The sequence below is a fragment of the Manduca sexta genome, unplaced genomic scaffold, assembly GCF_014839805.1.
Source record: "Manduca sexta isolate Smith_Timp_Sample1 unplaced genomic scaffold, JHU_Msex_v1.0 HiC_scaffold_2295, whole genome shotgun sequence".
NCBI classification, from domain to species: domain Eukaryota; kingdom Metazoa; phylum Arthropoda; class Insecta; order Lepidoptera; family Sphingidae; genus Manduca; species Manduca sexta.
In genome coordinates this window covers 5960-25188 of record NW_023593245.1, presented here as the reverse complement: position 1 = coordinate 25188, position 19229 = coordinate 5960, and the positions used below count along the sequence as shown (strand labels likewise).

The window sequence follows — 19229 nt, the reverse complement described above, 5'->3', positions numbered from 1 at the left end:
GATTTGGGAAAGAAGGTTGGTCAGGTTTTCCATAGTTATTTTGGTTTCCGTTGCTGGGTTGATTTTCATGGATGGGATTATTTGGTTGCCCATTATTATTGGGTATTGTTCATTTGGTTGATTAGGCTGTCCAAAATTGTTTTGGTTACCTTGGTTGGGTCGGTTTGGTGGTCCATTGTTATTCTGGTTATCGTTGTTCTGATAATTATTTTGTCCATAGCCAGGTCCGCTAGGCCGATTATGTGGATTTTGGAAATTAGGAGGACGTCCGTAGTTATTTTGATTTCCATACCCTGGTCTGTTCGGCTGTCCGAAGTTATTTTGATTTCCGTAGCCGGGCCTGTTTGGCTTGAAGTTTTGATCGTTGTAGCCCGGTTGGTTTTGCTGGCCATAGTTGTTGTAATTATGTTGATTAGATGGATCAAAGCCATTTTGGTTGTCATCGAATCCATTTTGGTTATTACCATTCCCGTTGTTGTGATGATGGTGTTGATGCCCGTGTCCATGACCATGACCATTACCATTATTGAAGTTGTTAGGTCGATGGTGATTATGCGGTGGTCCATATCCGTTCGAGTGTGGCGGTCTTCCGTATGGCGGCCGATCGTTTGAACCTTCTTCAACAACTACCACGATCGTCTCGGTTGGTTTCTCCGGTACATTGTTCGGCGGAGGTCTTTTCTGACCGTTCGCTCCGAACCCTCCCTGGACGTTGAAGTTCAATCCCTGTGACAGCCCTCCAATGACAGCACCAGCGGCTCCATGTATTTGCTTGTGTATTTCATTTGCACCAGATAACAAGCCGTCAACAAGCCTCCATTACATTCGTAATTAACGAGTAAGAGAACAGAGTATAAATATATTTTTCTCATTATTATGCACTTAATTTTCCGTAAGACTGACTCAGTGCGTAGTACACTTGCGATTGACTGGCGCGTTCATCTTCATGTTCCGTTTGATAACCTCTTATAAAACCTGTTCTGAATACTAGCTGTAGTCAAACCACAAAATAAGATTATTATTTTGCAAACACATAAAAAAATCCCAATGACCCGTTCACTGTGTATTTAAATGCTTTGATTTCAATGTGTTTCGAATACGTATAGGCACTCTCACTGCTTTATAACAAAACTTCACTGTTCAACAGACAGTCGCGAATGTGTTGTCTCTAAGGTACTGACTATACCAGATTTAAATCGATACAATAACGTGTTTACAGGTAATTACCCTTATTAATTATTGTCAATGTTAGTCAACCCGGACGTAATGACGTTGCTAAGAATCAATGGTTTTCCTGTATGTGTTTACGTTTTTAAGTGTTGGATGCGCGTCCCTATAGTTAGAAGAGACATAATATTCATCGGACGATGATATGTGCGCCGGCCCGTGGTCACCTTGATGTGGTCGAGGTCACTAAGTGGTAAATACGCTCGGCCGAGAAGGTCATGAATTTATAATTGTGGTTCGTTGATTTTATATCTACTCGGCGATAAGGGAGACAAAAATTCGGCATTCGGAATGCTATTCGTCTGGCCTATTGGTATTCCAGTTTGTGCTGAAGTTGTTTGCCAAAAGGCTGGTTCGGAGTAAGCGTTTATGAATTTACATGTAGTGCAATATCTATACTTATTATAAAACGAAGTCCTGTCTGTATGTTATTAATTTTCTTAAAATCTACTGAACGGATTTTTATGAAATTTGGTATGGAGATAGTTTAAGACCCTGGTTAGGTTATAGGCTTTCTATCTCGGGAAATATATACGGGATCCCGGAAAACTCCTTCACACGGGCAAAGCCGCGAGCAAAAGCTAATTATAATTATCTATGTAATCATATGGTTGGTATTTATATCTAAATAATACGTCCACGTCACGTTGTCATCTTAGTTAACGACTTCTTTATAAATGTAAGTAGGTACTTTTAACTATAAATGTTGTAGGTCTGTGTATTTATTACTTTACGAGCATATAATATAGTTCTGGTATCTTATTGTTTTGACATTTGGGATATAGGAATATAATAAACAATATACCCACCAACTCAACGATAATATTTTTTTATCTTTATGAATTTATAAACTTTAGTACCTACATAAAATAGTCGGTATCTACTTTGATTACCAAAACAGATAATTTTGTACCTAATAGAGGCCATCAACAACTTCACACGAATTTCATAATTTTTACCCCTCCCACAATCCTTATCACATTTATGTGTCCCTCCATGGCATGACACTACTTATTATTTTATTATTATATATTTCACTCAGCATTGGACAAATGAAAACAGCAGTTCCACAATTAAGAATTATTTTTCGAATCGGGCAAGAATTTAAATACTTTATTTAGATTTTGACATGTGATGCCATTAAACTTTTGACCCCGTCCCCATGTCACACAATGTCACATTTTGTTGATTCCTCTCCCCTTTATGACGTAATTTATGGGTGGCTGTACATTACAAGGATACCTAAATATAGGAATTGAATATTAAAACTTTTTTTCTAAACATAGACTGACAAAACTAAGAAAACACGTCATTTTGTACAAGGCATAGGCAAAAAACTCATACTAAAATAAGGTGTCTATGTACTTATATTTGCGGTCTCTTACAAAGTCAGGAGGTAATATTTCAGCACAAAAGTATGTATACCTAATAAATTCATTTATTGATTTACTTAAATGATTCATCGAAGGCGATCTACTATTGCTACTGGCAGGGTCAGTAACATTAAATTCAAAGAATTATTAATAACAATACAATGTTAACATTCACGTTATTATTTGAGGATAATATTTTAAACCGTAAATGTTTACTTCCTATATTTGGCATTATATGACGTAAATATGTACCTACTTAAATACGAAATATGGGGGATATTTTTAAAGATATTGTCTGGTCGGAAATACCTGTGCCGTTTCTCTTTTATTATTCCGAATAACACGTATTTTCCCGTACCGTGTTTTATATGAGTTGTTATGTAATAAGGTCTTGATGGCGTAGTTGTATTGCGGGCTCGGTAGGACACCGTTCTGAAGTCCGGGGTTCGAATTCCGGGTCGGCCAGTTATATAGGTTTTTATATATGGTGATAGGCTCGCCCCCATCACATCATGGGACGGAACCCACATGGAGATAAATGGCTGGCCTGGCTGCACATCTGCCTTCCGTGATGAAAGTGTGTCGTGTGTTTGTTTTTCTTTTGTTTTATGAGGTAAATAAACACATTCAAAATAATGTATAACCATTAGCCCCTTAGAATGTCCCAAAAAAACGTGACGGAATCGATGACAGTTAATGTTGATTTTTTTGAGTGATCGAGAGGCTGATGCGTCAGTCACAAAAAGGACACGGAGTTTTATCGTATTTTTTTGTCACATTCTAATTTTCTTGGCGATTTTTTTTGCCATTAAAATATTTTTGTTAAGTGGCAAGGACTTATGACTGTACATTCGATGAATATAAGCCCGTAGTTCCTTTTTCGGGTCTGGCCATCGAGGTGAGTTCCCCCTCTTCACAAAATAGGCAGGTACTGATTGGTTGAGGGAGGTATTGCATCTGTTTTATGCGACATCGGATCTTGAAACGACGTGTCAACTGTGAGATTTTTTAGCTCTCTTATATTTTGTGCTGACACATATTATATATTATACATATCGGATAAGTCCTATATTTTGAAGCGCTATGTCCATCACGAATATGCAGCGCTATGTCGAAACAAACAAGTTGGAAATCCCAGATTATTTTTTTCCTAGATTCTAAATAGGAATGACTCAAATGAAACCAGTTTCATTTTGTTAATTTGTATTAAATAACAAGAATTATAAATCTAAGACAAATTCAACAGTACACGTATTGAAATGGTTGACATTCGCTTTGGTTTTAGCTTATGCGTTGTGGAGTACAATTAATAAGAAAAGTCCAATGTTCAATTCCATATTTCGTAATAAAATTCGGATCTCTTGTAACTTCTCCGACATTCGATATTTTATTACAGTCCCTAAAATAATATGACTTTTGTTGTTAATTGTACTTTTCAGATATGCGTGAGATTCAATGTAACCAGATATTAGTGGTGATTTGTCCTTAGGTTTTAAAAATGAATAATTGGATGCATAATAAAAAAGCAATTAGTATTAGTTCAATAGATAACAAATGCGAAAGACAAATAGGTACAATGTAATAATGAATTATAACTGAATTGGGCTCGTATTCACAAACATTGAATGGATCCCTCCTAGCCGAATTTCGGTCACGGGGGCCAGTGTCAGCGGAGATCAGTCAGGTACGCAGGAGATATTATAGTGCATAAGTGTGTGAGCAATACACAGGTGCACTCTGTTTCTTCACTCTCATAATCCGGTGAGACGGCAATCCGACATGAACGGAGAGAGAATAGGCACAGGGCCAACGGTTTTACATGCTTTCCGAGGTATGTAGGTATCACACCGCCAACTTCCTGACTCAGAGCTGCGACTGGGTAATTTTTAAGATGGAAAAACCCAGTCACAGTTATTTATGGCTCGACCCGGGATTCAAATCCAGGACTTCAGCACCATAGTCGCACTCGTACAATGTACGCATAACAACTACACCACCGAGGTAGTCACATTACTTCGGTAAAAAGTAAAATTGTTAAAACTTACGCGAGACATATTAAATTAGTATTCGAAAATAACACGGTTTTACTCACGTTTACTAAAGTAAAATTGTATTTCAGTATTAGCCAATCACAGTCAGGCCGGAAGCACTGAGAAACAAACTTATCATAGCATTGCTCCGTACTTAGGTAAGTAACGTTTGTGAATACGAGCTATAATGTGTAAGTAAAGTGACGCGCTGTTTCAGAACCACGAAGTATACTAGTTTGTAAAAACAATTGAACTTATATGGAGAATTATTATTTTTGAAACTTGCAGAGTTATGGGTAGCAATTCTAAAATACGGTAATGTTGATCTTGAAAACTAGATATACATTACGCGAAAATTGCAAGTATAACGCGAAAATTGCAAGTATAACGCGAAAATTGCAAGTATAACGCGAAAATTGCAAATATAATTAGTTTAATTTCAATGTCTAACATTCGCGTAAATATAAGAAATCATTAAGGCGATACCTCAAGGTCCATTTTCATACATTTTGTTTCGGCTTTAATCTGGGTAACTAAACAAGTATTGGCAAGTAAAGAATTTAAATTCACGTCTAGTTAGTGATTAGTTCTCGCAGTTGAAGAAAAATGTAAAATAATTAATAATCATGGATATTTCTGCCTTTAAAATTTCGTCATATTAAATTTTAAAGGCCGAAATATCCATGATTATTAATTATTTTACGTTTTTCTTTCAACTGCGAGAACTAATCACTAACTAGACGTGAATTTAAATTCACTTGCCAATACTTGTTTAGTTACAGATTAAACAAAATGTATAATGGCTCCTTAAGTATAACCCGTGCAATAAAATGATTGAGTTTGAATATATTGCCAGTAAATAAAAAGTTACGTAAAAAAACTTAACGTAATTTAAAATTAAATTAAGAGATAGCAATAATATAAAAGCATTAAGTACCCGTCAGTAAAACATGTTTGTACTCAAAGCATTTATAAAAATAAATGACAGCATTAAAAATAATATAAAGGTATTTATTTTGTCTTGTGCAGCTGTAAACAATAAAACAATAAAAAACAACGATTTAGAATAAAAATATGGTTTAGTCTGTTAATCAACACGATAGTTTATATTATATTGATACATGCACTCATCTGGATTTCTATAGATATAGACATTTACTATCTTATTATGTATAAGGCACATTTCATCCTTACATTTAAATATTTGGTTAAATACGGATTAGTTATCTAAGTTTTTACAAAATATACTTTAATATAATTAAAATTAAATTATTATAATCATAGTACACGCACTGACATTAAAGTATAACAGCAATATAATGTATCGAATTTTATATTATTGTTTTTTTATAAGTTACTTTATAAAATATAAAATATATTTAAAATCTGGTGACGGGTCTAAGCGATAAATAGGAAAAGATGTACAACTTATTCTGTGACGTCACCGTTATTACAGTGCGATTGTGCGAGAGAGACAGCCACATACTGCTGGGCGCCCACTTTTTAAACATTATTTTTAAATCATTCTAGACTCTATTTTGACATATGAGTACTGTTTTTGTATAAAATAATTTACTAAATAAAATTTCTTCGTTATTCAGTGCGTGTAATAAAAATAACTATACTACTTTATATTTTAGAGACTATGTAATGGAACAAACATTTTTTTTTTCAATTTATTGACACTTCTGTACAGATTGTTTGAATTTACGCCAATTGTAACTTTTTCTATGTATTAACTTCTGTACAGCTAAAAAAATATCTATAGCACCATATACTTATTGGAGTCATTTCACTGTTTAAAACATTTAGCCATGATAGACAATTGGATGAATAAAATTATAAGTAGTTGCAATATTTAAAAATATTGAGATACAACAACATTAGCCAATCACAACGGCCCTATCGCTACGCACTGCGAAGGCTGCCATGCCGTCAGCACTGAGAAACAGACTTGTTATCACAGCTTTACTCCGTCCTTAGATAAAAACGTCTATGAATAAGAGGGTAAACTATGATCAACAATCTGCCGAATAAAATTACAGTTGACATATTTGAAATAAACACCGAAAGATTCATTGTTTAAAACATTTAGCCATGATTGATTATAATTTGACGAATAAATTTACAGTTGAAATAAAAAGAAATCACAAATGACCCCATCGTATCCTACAATCGCTTATTTACAGTAACGTTTAATTATTTCCAAATGTCTTAGATACATTTTCGATATAAATTCGGTCACGGTTGCTACTCATGTTACAATGGAACATTATTAAAATCTATACAATAATGCAACATTCGATGAACACATTAAATGAAATTACGCCGACGCTAATTTAACGAGATTCATAGTGATATTCGTTGGTTACTAATGCGGTCTTTTTTTTCATATATAAATAGCGACCTTATGTACGTCCCCATTTTATGTGACTTGTTACACACGATCGACATAATTGGTTATCGACAAACGATTAAGAAAACCATCTGCCAAGTCCTTAATGCACTTTTTTTTATAATTTCAAACGAACGATTGGCTTTGTTTTCACGAATATTGAGGTTATTTTACGTCTACAGGATGCTACCAAAAGTGGATCTAACATTAAAGCCATATACAGCTAGACCGATTTGAAATCTACCAGTAAAGGGAAAGTTTGTATAAAATTTTAGCTTTCGTATATAGCTTTCCCTATCATACCCACTTTCAGAACCACCCTGTATATAAGAATCGCAACAGCTCGTAAACACTAATGACTAAACGCCAATCTATATGCTAACATTGTCACTGATGGTTGATATAGTGGCGGGGGCGTCGCGCGGGTGCAGCGGGCAGGGCCGGCGCAGGCTGCGCTTGTGCCGTGACGTGACGGGCGCCGTGCCCCCGCCCCCAAAAGCGCGGCGTGGGCCCGCGCCCCCAGCCCCGCGCCCGCAGCACGCTCCGTCGCCGAGCCCTTGTCGAACACCTTGCGGGTATTGGACGCCGCGGGCCGAGGTCAGTCTATCACGTGCTTTATCTTCACGTACAGCACGCATGAGAATAGGAAACCGAAGATGGGTATGACCGACATCCCGACGCCGACTGCGGCCAGGATTATGAGGTGGTCTCGTATGTGGTTGGTGAATTGTCGTATGCAGCCCTGGAAGGAATTATTATATAGTTTATGAGTCGAATGTAAGGTCAAATGTAGCGAAAAACAAACGATGGTACTATATATAATTTTATAAGGTCGTGGCGGTCAGAGTGACCTTTCATCATATGTGTCTATTATATCCCTGACATTCCGCGGAAAAGTTACATTTTGATTGACCTTAACGTAACCAACTGCTTTAAGTACTCTAAGCGTATCTTCATTAAACATAATTATTATTCTTACATGATAGTAAATGTTGGATGGATGGTCCCTGGTCCCGCAGCGCAGTGTGATGGTCTTGCAGCACGAGTCCGGCACCAACAGCCGAGGGTCGTGTTCGTGCCAGCGACTTTTACGCCAGTCTTCATACCGGAGCGCACCGCAGCATTTGAACTGTAATAACACCAAATTATCATAAACGAAAACTGTTTTTTTTTAGTTTTTAAGGTTGTGATATCTATACCAATATTTCAGAGGAAAGTTTTGTAAAGGTTAATCTGCGGAAATACGAAACGATTTTGAAAAAAAAAAAATCTTATAGGAAGCTACATTACTTCTGAGTGCTATAGACTAGGTTACCTTTTTATGCCGAGAAAATATACAAAGCGGGACTTTTATCTCAAAAAAAGGTTTCTTACAAGCGCAGCCGCGAGCAGAAGCTAGTTCTTTAATATGATGTTATACCTCTGTCTGCAAAAACCTAGTTAAATAAAGAAAGATATACTTACCTCAGTCTGCATGCTGTCCACGGCGTTTGTGACTGCGTTGTCAAGCGCGTAGTTGGTCAGGAAGGTGTCGTTCAGTTCCGCGTGGAGTTCATCCTCCACCGCCACCTCGTAGTAGTAGGCCAGCCCGCCCGCCCCCGCCTCCAGGATAAACGATATCAACAGGAAGTATGTGTACTGGAACACAAAAACATTTATTAAATTAATACATTTTAATTCTTCATAAGAACATTCAATTATATTGAGAACAATATAATTGCGTACTGCCGGTTACAACGTAATGCGCGTGTTCAATCTTCATTCTAATTCTTCATATTCAAGGGAAAAACGGAATGTAAATATACATCCCTAATTGACTTAATCGACATTTTTTTGTTTTGTTCAAAAACGAGCTGATTTTGAATATGTATGAAACTTACACTTACTACTACTACTACTACACTACTTACTTCACACTTTCACCCGCGACATATACCGATTTTAATAGATTCTATATACATTGTAATACTAGATAGTTTTGACTAAATACTATATTTGACCTTTAGCCTTCTTAAGCAGAGTTCTCATTTGCGAGCTGTAACCGTAAGCACTATCATGTATATAACTAAATATAATGTGTACGCGGCCCGCCAGCCTGCAACGAGAGCTACACGAGACGATCACAGTGAGCTGACCATTGTCGGATTTTGCCGCGAATTAAATTGCGCTCGCAGTACACTCGTGGACGTCAAATGTGAAATTTCGTTTTCTTGGACGACATAATTATTTTATTTTTTTTTAGTTTTAAACCAAACTACTACAGTGGTTTTGTATTATGGGACCAATCTGGAGGTATATTCTTACGAATAAAAAAAGAATTTTCGAAGTCGGTTCATAAACGACCGAGTTATGAAGTATCAAACATAAAAAAGAATACTCTTCGAATAAATATACATCTAATGAAGAACCTCCTCCTTTTTTTGAAGTCGGTTAAAATACAGGATCAGAAGGCTATCCTCTAGTATGAAAATCAGTTATAACCTATACACCAGTAGCACTCAATGTACAATTTTATCTTTCTGATAACGTTTGAACATCATGAGCTGTTCAATTCTAAATTATGAGAAGACACTTCAAATTTATCGAACAACAAATAGTTTTTACCATTAACGTGACAGCTTTACAGGCAATAGTTACTCCAAAACCTATTGAATAGTAAATAACTTACACACAACAAGCTGGTTCTATTCTCAGTCTTGAGTCCGCAACATCCGAGGGCGGACAGGGGGCACTAATCGCCCCTGCTATGATCAAGAGATACGCGATAGCAGGGTAGGTCGGGGTAGGCAGTAACGTCACGTATCTGTGTCGATATGCTACCGTCCACGCCCCGACTCCGAGAACGCCCGCACCTGCAAACTAAAAATATAAATTTGCTAATTATAAACTATCTTTTATCATCGACATTAATTTTTTTTTTGGCAAAGGTTGCTTTAATTGTCTTGTTTTAGAATTTGTGCACAATTTACTAATTATAAGTTATTTTTAATCGTCAACTTGGTACAAAATAAATTTTTATTCGTAATTTCCTAGTTGTATTGTATTGTGATTTGTGCCAGATTAGGCTCGCCCCCCCTGTAACGTAAAGGGGCGTGTATTTAAGGTCTTAGCCGGTAGTTTTACACGTTAAGCTCGCATAGTCTTCAAACAAAATGCAATCGCGCGAAGATAGAAGTATTGATTAACAATTATAAGTTATTTAAAATTTTAAATAACTTTTATAATTGTAAAATGTAGGTATGTAAAATGTATTGTAATTTTGACTTTACGGATTACCAACCCCTCCCCCTCTTTACTTAACCACGAAGGCTGTGAAGTCTTCGAAACGCCGGGAGAAAATTAAAATACAAAATCCGCGATAAAATCCGAAAGAGTTTAATTTTAATATTCAATCATTCTTTATTATTTTTCAACATCGCAAACCTGCCAGCATACACGCTATATAATATCGGTTAAGTCTGATTGGAAGTTATAACTCTGTCAAACCCCTGAGAGATTGCGTCGTGAACTTTTGGTAACATTAATCTCATCGAAAATTGCGTATATTGTAAACAAAATAATGGATACCAACGGTAATACCCAGAGGTATTGCCATCAAGATAAGAACAATGAGCTATCAGGGCGGGAAAACCTCGCTTATTATTTTTAAGATTACAACGTAATTTCCCAAATAGTCGGTTCCTATATCAAAATCGGGCTCCTGGCACCATAATTCTTCACCTACTGACAAAAAACCAAGTTTATATAGTAATAACAATCTCTATTTGGTTTTTCTATCATTCACATGGATTTACCACTGACTAGATATTATTATAATAATAATAAATAATAATATCAGCCCTGTATTATATACTTGCCCAGTGCTGAGCACGGGCCTCCTCTACTACTGAGAGGGATTAGGCCTTAGTCCACCACGCTGGCCTAGTGCGGATTGGTAGACTTCACACACCTTCGAAATTTCTACAGAGGACTTCTCAGATGTGCAGGTTTTCTCACGATGTTTTCCTTCACCGTTAAAGCGAACGATAAATTCAAGAATACTCACATGATTTTTTAGAAAAGTCAGAGGTGTGTGCCCTTGAGATTTGAACCTGCGGACATTCGTCTCGGCAGTCCGTTCCACACCCAACTAGGCTATCGCCGCTTTTAGACTGGATATTAGTCTTTTTATTTTTATTACGAGCACGGGAATGTGACCCCACTGCGGATGGTACCTGGAGTGGGGTCCAATAGAAGACGAGATATGATTGCTCCTCGGCAGTCGACACAATTATGCCGGCCTATTGGAGCCCGATATAAAGAGTTTGATCCCGGAACGCGATCCACTTCCTTAGGGCACTATGGCGAGTTTTAACTCCTTGTGTATGATGGGTGCTATTCGGGCCGGTTCTATGTTGTCCTTGGTATGTCATTGGTATCACTACTGCTGTTTATTACCACGCGGTTGCTATCAAGCGGATAACGTTTACTAGTATAAAGAACGACGTTTAACTTTTTTATGCATATTTTAATAGGCGTACACAGTTACAAAAACATACAAGTCATTGGGAAAAGATCGCCCCCAAGGAAGACCAGAAATGCGCTGGAAAGACGTGAAGAAAGTCGGCGGATCGAACTGGATAAAAAGAGCTCAATACCGCAGTGGCAGATGTTAAAGGAAGCTTACCCGAGAAGATTGAAAAAGGCTAAAGAAGAAGGAGTAGAACACCCTCACGTCTTCTTTCACACCTTCTAAAGCTTAAGCAGATGCACAACTGGTGCACCAACTATCCCACGTGTGTATTTCGTTCCATGATGTGATAGGAGGCAAAATAACTACGAACAAATGCTAGTCATGCTAAAATAATCTTGAAAACTTGTTGAAATTGAAAAGCGTCGAAATGTAATTCCATCGCTTTCGTCAGCATATCAGCCCTCACACTGCAGTCATAGCATAATACACGCCATATACTACACCACCGAGGTAGTCAAAGAGGCGGACATGAGTAATTTTATTATTATTGATAAGGGAAAATATTGTGCGGCTTCATGACGTGGATTATCGATATGAGTATTTATGCGGATTACTTCGTGACATGGTTACAGAGTTTAAATTAGCGCGAGGCTCGGCCTAGGTCTCGGCGATAGCCTAGTTGGGAATGGAATGGACTGCCGAGACGAATATCCGCAGGTTTGGACCAAAGGTTTTATACAATTTCTACAAAGCATCATAAACTAATACATGTTAGAACTTTAAATATCAATAATTAGAATGTGACTTTATGTGGGTTGAGTCCTTTCTGCTTAACTACATCCAACTATAAATATGTCGGAAAACTTTGTTCAATATCGACACCTTAGGTGCTAAAAGCCATCTCGGGTTATGTTGGGTCATCGTGGGCGTGGTAATGCAGCCAACAAGTAAGCATTGGATGAACAATTTATTGCAGTAGAAAAGCAGTTACATAAGAGCAGCGGTTTCAGGCCATGAACTTGTGTAAATTCGCGATAAAATTAATACAATGTATTCTCAAGGGCAATTCAAGCTAAGCACCTTTGCTAATCTCACCGTTACAAACATTATTCGCGAAATTTTAACCTATTTTTTAAACGCATTCGAAATTTGAAATCTATACAAATTATAAAACAAAGTCCCCTTTTCTGTCTATATGTATGTGATCGACTTTCTCGAAATCTACTGAACGGATTTTTATGATATTTATTATGGATATAGTTTTAGACCCTGGGAAGGTTATAGGCTACTTTCTATCTCGCGAAAGTATATAGCGGGACTCTAAACCCGGATAACTCCTTCATACAGGCGAAGTCGCAAAAGCTAGTTGCCAACAAAAAACAAACGACAAAGTACGTTGCAATTCCACATAAGATATCCATTCATATCACAATACTCAATGATCTTTCTCACCAATTTTTGCATTCTTGACAGGCAACATACAATATCCTATCATAGCTTCGACCAGGCGTTCTACATAATGGCGTCTCGACTCGTTCGAGGATTCCATGCTTTCTAACAAAATAATAAACATAACGCGTTACGAAGTTAGGTATGAACTCGATGCAGGTTTCTGTCGGACAGGGTTTCCTGGCGCCTTACGAAGTTAGGCATGAACACCTTTCCTCTGTCATAATAACGGTAAAAAAAACAGATAAGAAAATTTATCAAAATCGTAATGAGCTGCTATAATAATAAAGATATTATATACATAAATTAAAAGTACATATATTTTAACTTATATTCCCAAATCGGTTTAATTAAACTTCATTTTGGCTAATCTTATTAACGGACGTATGAATAAAAATATTTTATAAAAAAAACTTGGCAATAAATTTATATCTGAAAACCCGTTTTTTTATTACCCTGTTTTGGACATTATGTATTAGTACGTTGACCTAAGTGCGAAATTAGCTATTTGTTACATAAGTTATTTTTTCTTCTGAAATTGTGTTTAGTGATGTATAATTTTTTCTAGCACCCATCGCAAAATTCTCGGTACGCGGCATTATATTTGAATTTATAGTGGGCGACCTCTCGCCCACATAGCCGTTTCATTATTGATGAGACAATAAATTGCACAACCAATCCCAAAGTCCGCGCACAAATACAATTCCAGATGAGAGTTATGTAACCATCATGTCCGTTATACCCTATAGACGACTTTTTTAATGTCGAGTAACTGATTAATAATATATTTTCTTTTAACTTTATGTGATGTCAACATAAAACTAATATATTTGTGCGCTGACGCAACAGCACAGCGTAGTGAACAATATGCATTTCGATAACACCTGTAAACTACCTATGCTTACAAATAATTTGATTTAATAAAATGTATGTTCATTGGTTAAAAACTTATTCTATACTAATATATAAAGCTGAAGAGTTTGTTTGAACGCGCTAATCTCAGGAATTATTAAACCGATTTTGATTTTTTTTTACTAATTGGAAGCTACATTACTAGTGTGTGCTATAGGTAATTTTTTATCTCGGTAAAACTTTTTCACGTATGCGTAGCCGCAGTAAAAGATAGTTTATATATAGAAAATAAAAATATTCGATGCAAGGGTGGCAGCAAAATGTATGAAAATATTTAAGGTATTGTGATTAATTTTCAATTAGGTCTCGGTATTTTTATGAATGTAGTTCAAGCAAAATTCGCAGATGGACCCAATGACGTTTTACAAAAACATAATAAACACATTTTAGGATGGACCAACGAAAATTATTAAACATAAGGTACCTAAGTAAAGCACTCAATCACTGAAGTAGGTATTCCCGAAAACAACGTCCGCTTTTACTCTTTTGTTATCCAAACAACAAATCTTTATTGTTTAAAACCTCTTGCACCTATATTTTTAACTCAGCCCAAACGAGTAGCTTTATTGATGAAAATTTGCCCTCGAGTTCTATGTAAAAATGTGTTGTTTAAATTTTTAAATCCTCCCCTGATATGTACCGAAATGTTGCCAAAGGATTTTAAAGGATTCATTTAAAGTATTAATTAATCAAAACTTACCAAAAACACCACATTGAAGATATGTAGAACGCATTTAAGAAAATTGACGCTGCAGCAGTCCGCATCTCTTGATTTCCTTGGCTTTACTTTTTTCTTCTTTGCTAACAGTGCACTTCCATCTTTCTTTTTTTCTTCTGCCATATTAATGTTATCCAATAGTGGTAGTTTGCTCGGTTTCACCTTCGACAACTCATGCTTGCAATCTTCAATTAACCTAGAAAAAATGGAAAGATTTATTATCAGTCAAAGTAAATAAAGATGGCGTCATCTATGTTTGTTAATTATACTTACATTTGATAAAGAGTATTGTGAACAAGGTTTTTTTATAATTACATTAAAAGTCATAATAACGAATTACATTATTTATTTAATTAGCAAGCCCTAAGCTATCTTACAAAAGTGGAATATAGTACAATGCTTACTCTAAAATTATACAACAAAATAATTGTCTCAAAATAATTGATCCACAATTAGTGTAATATTGAAAATAAAATAGGTATAGTATAAAATAATATATTATAACACGGAATGAAAAATAGCAAAATATTTACAGACATTTTAGTTCATAGAAGGTAAAACCAATGTGTAGGCATCATACATAATATTTAAAACTTACATTCAGTCATAAATTTCATCACAATGTAAATTCATATAGGAAAATACACTAATGCCTTACTAATCCTTTGGATAAAATATTTTAGTTACAAGTATTGATTGATTCACATACAATTTTGATTATTCATATTACAGTAATGTTTCGTTACATAGTCTGCCCATATAAAGGTTGATACTTTATAAATATTTCATAAAACCTAGCGATACAATGATAAGAGATATCATCCATGGTTTACCATAACACCAAACTCCTGAAATAGTTCAACTGTTTATTCACTCACAGTCCTCAACATCAATTCCACTGTTCAGTCAAAACTGATTACTTATTCATCATAGTATCTCAGAGTTGTTTCTAACTTATCAACAATCTTTTTGTAAAAAGTGATTTGCTGTCTCAGGAATTTTTGCATTGTAGCTTTTAAATCAACAGTTCTTTCAGACTTGAAGTGATTGATTTCGGCAAGAAGTGCATATGATATAACATCAGTTCTCCTCAATACTTCATTTAACTGCGCCACTTCCATCTTGTGTTCAGCTGTCAGTCTTTCACATTCCCTTTTCTTTTGAACTGCACCCTTATGATTGGCCAAAACATCAGGAAAGCTGCCTACAATTCCCTTGTATAAATGGAATTTATCACCAAGTGGTTCCCAGTCATATTTGGGTTGTTCATCATACATTCTTCCGATTTCAATGTATATCCCACCTGTCATAGTTATCGCAGATGTTAACTTAGATTTGGACACTATAGAGCCTTCATCTAAGCCTAACGAATTACCTAGACTGTAGAAGGCTTCACCAATTTTCTGGCAGTCACTTTTGTATGGTCCCTGGAATCTCTTTGTTTGCAGTACACACATGTTTGATACGGCTTTAACCGAGGCATCCATGCTGTTAATAAAGATGTGGCACTGTTCAGTTATATGATCCACTTGAGACTGTAGTAAAGCTTTCTCAGGTACTATCAATGACACACAGTAGTTAAGACCTAACAAATTGTCCCTCTCTGCTTGCCTTTTGCCAGCCTTCCACCGCTTTTCATCAGTGCAAGTTAAAAAATGCTGCCACACTTCACTTTTTGACAGTACTGGGTGCTTACACATCCAATCAACAAATTCTTGAAGTTGAACTCTTCTACGTTCAATCAATTGCTCATCATACCTACCAGAAATTTGCTTATCTGGCAATGGTGGTATTGGAATAAGAGTGAACTTTTCCTGTAATCTCTCATGTAGCCAGTCAAAATGCTTGTATCTTCTTGATACTTGTATATTATTGAACGAAGGTGTCAGCTGATATGCTATGAAACTTTTTATTCCTTTGAATTTTGACTCCTTTTTTGGAGAAGCTACTGTAACAGTGTATGGCTGCGATAAAGGTGACCATACATAACCTTCTTCATCCTGTATAATATATACCTTATCTGAGTCTGGCACTTCAACATTAAGTGTGGCCAGTAGGTAGCTCTCTCCGCTGATTTTAGATGAAGGTGCAAATTTATTCTTTCTAACTGTGCCCACGGAAGAGCCAAAGTTGGAAGCATTGTCATCAATGTGATGATTGTAATCATTGATAGGCATTCCTGGTAATGGTGTGAGTGGAGTCTGCGGGGTGTATGAGGGTGGCTTGTGCTGTTGTTGTGATGGACCGATCTCAGAGTATGTGTCATCATCCCAATCATCGTCCCATCCGTCTTCATGAGAGGCGCCCCGTTGGAAGTTATTGTCACCTGCACTGAACTGTGAATCACCCCAGTCATCAGCTGCTTGATCATATCTTGGAGCAGGTGGAGCTGCTTTCGTTTGTGAACTTTCTTCAGGTGTGAGTTTTCTCACATAAGCTGCCGGGAACAATCCAGTTTCTCCTTTAGCATTCCGGCCCTCCCACCATCCTTCACCAATTTCAGTATTGAGTAGCGTAAGGATTTCACCACATGTTATTGACATTTCTGTGGTGCCCGGCTCTCCAGTGAAGTCATACAGGGCCTGCACTTGGGCCGACATCGTGACCCCTTACCTACAACAATTTTTAAAAGAATTATTTAACAACCTGAGCAATGTTTATTACAAAGGAATGGTATATCGAGTGCTTATGTTATCTTATCAGTGTTATCTAGAAATGTAGGGAATATAAATGCGATAATTCGGTACATTCGCGTGGATACCGTTTCTTGCTTTATTACTAGAGTATGGATTTAGGACAGCGTGCGGCGCGGGTTCGCAAGGCGCTGACACATATTCCTAATAGCCCCCAATTAAGCATGGCTGGTAATTGACAAATTTAGAGGTGGACACTGTTTGTGGCCTCGTTCGACCGGACTAGAGGTGCACCACTGTTATTAAGCACTATTATGCAAAACACAAAACATTGTACGTAGAACGAAATTTGAATACAAAATGTAAATTTAAAACTAAGGATATTCGAGTGAACCGACGTATTTCAAAATCCAACTGGTACCAATTTATATTAGGAACGAGTGTAGCACTATTAACAAAGTGATTGACATTGCAAAAACGAAAAACAATTTTATAAATTCTTTGGTTTTGTGATGGAAATCAACTCAATGACGTCAATTTATGAGCGTGTATGAAAAGCCATGGATAAAGTAGTACAATCACACAACATCTTTTGTATGAATAACCGAAACAAATTATATAAAACGCATAATGATAGAAAAACAAACACATTTACTTACTTTTACTGACGAAAAACGTAATTTCAAGGCGGATACACCGATTGTACAGTCATCTGTTTGACAAATTAAAGATAGGCTGTTTTCATTGCAGCTTGTTCTCGATTACGTGGCATGTTTATGGAAAACTGGCTAAAATATTTGTAGAAAAACAAATGTCGTAGGAAATATCCAATCCTCATAGACTACACCTCTGTAGTAACCAATCACAAAATGGCGTTCACGTAACTTCTGATGCTGGCTCTGCGCTGTATTGAGAATTTGCCGGTAGATGGCGTGACTAGGATTCGAATTTATAATCTTTTTGTTTTGCGGTACTCTGTCTGTAGAGTTTTCAGAAAACGGTTTAATTAATAGTTATAATTAATTACATTATGTAAACATTGTTATATTATAAAGTATTTGTTTTAAAAAAATCCTAATAAAAGATTTAAAACAATTATTAGTACACACTTATACTTGGAGAAAATAATAACTGTTATGATTTTCTTAAGTAAATTGACTGTTCGCCTTTTGAAACTTCGTGGATGTTTTTTTTATAAAAGTTTTAGGGTATATAGAGATGCTAATGCTGCACGCTTATTATTGCAATAACCTTATAAAAGACTTAGGTCACGTCATATATTTCAGTTTAATTTGGGGTCAGTACAATAAGCTTTCAATTAAATTATGTTTGCTTAAACGGTTTACCAGTGTTTACTTAGTACTAAAATATCAGACTTTCACGACCCACAGTGCCTCCTGTCAGAAATTAGCATCGTTTAGGAATCCAAATTCAGATAAATTCCTGCGACTGTATACAAGATAATTTCCTACAAATGTTAACGCTTATATAAAACTGAAAATGTATGGGAATGACATAAGTACATACATACCTTATCGATAAGTCTATCACTAGGATATGTCATTCTCGTACATAACGTTAGCATTAACGATTGTGAAAACTCATCTTCGTTACAAACCATGTAGGTTGACCGTAGGAGACAAATTATTCAATATACGAGTATATATTTTTTACTGTATTCTCAAGACTCCGAAAATAACAACCGATGAATAATAAAATAAAAATATGATATCATACTTTTAATGTAACTACGCATTTTCAAGTAGGAATGTACCAAGAAAATATAACTATAAGTTCATGAAGTGAAGAAAAGTTGATCTTTGGAAAATACTTACCGTTTGCACCGTCAAGTTCTGTGGGACTTATCGACTTCCGGCTTCGCACAAAACTTTAATGCTGGCCGGTAAAGTCAATTAAAGTGGTAAAATAACTGTAAATTTCCGTTATACAGTTGAACTCTTACTGAAAGTCTAGAATTAAGTAGTACGTGAAAATTCTCTTCATCATACCTGGTAAGTTTATGTAAGCCTTCATTAATA

The 19229-nt window shown here is 36.1% G+C and overlaps 1 protein-coding gene, 1 non-coding gene and 1 pseudogene across 2 annotated transcripts; all 3 read right to left on the bottom strand.

Moving 5' to 3' along the window:
- Positions 1-886: 886 nt before the first annotated feature.
- LOC115449757 lies at positions 887-3163 on the bottom strand. The gene is made up of 2 exons (XR_005113571.1): positions 2910-3163; positions 887-991 (listed from the first exon to the last, which is right to left on the bottom strand). It is a non-coding gene; the product is annotated as an uncharacterized LOC115449757 (transcript).
- Positions 3164-7565: 4402 nt separating this feature from the next.
- On the bottom strand, positions 7566-14801 carry LOC119192052 (annotated as a pseudogene).
- Positions 14802-14886: 85 nt separating this feature from the next.
- Positions 14887-18137, bottom strand: LOC115449749 (sorting nexin lst-4). Its single transcript, XM_030177632.2, has 2 exons — positions 17850-18137; positions 14887-17170 (listed from the first exon to the last, which is right to left on the bottom strand). Exon 2 carries the CDS (start codon positions 17155-17157, stop codon positions 15478-15480), a length of 1680 nt encoding a protein of 559 aa, XP_030033492.1. The 5' UTR covers positions 17158-17170; positions 17850-18137; the 3' UTR covers positions 14887-15477.
- Positions 18138-19229: the final 1092 nt, after the last annotated feature.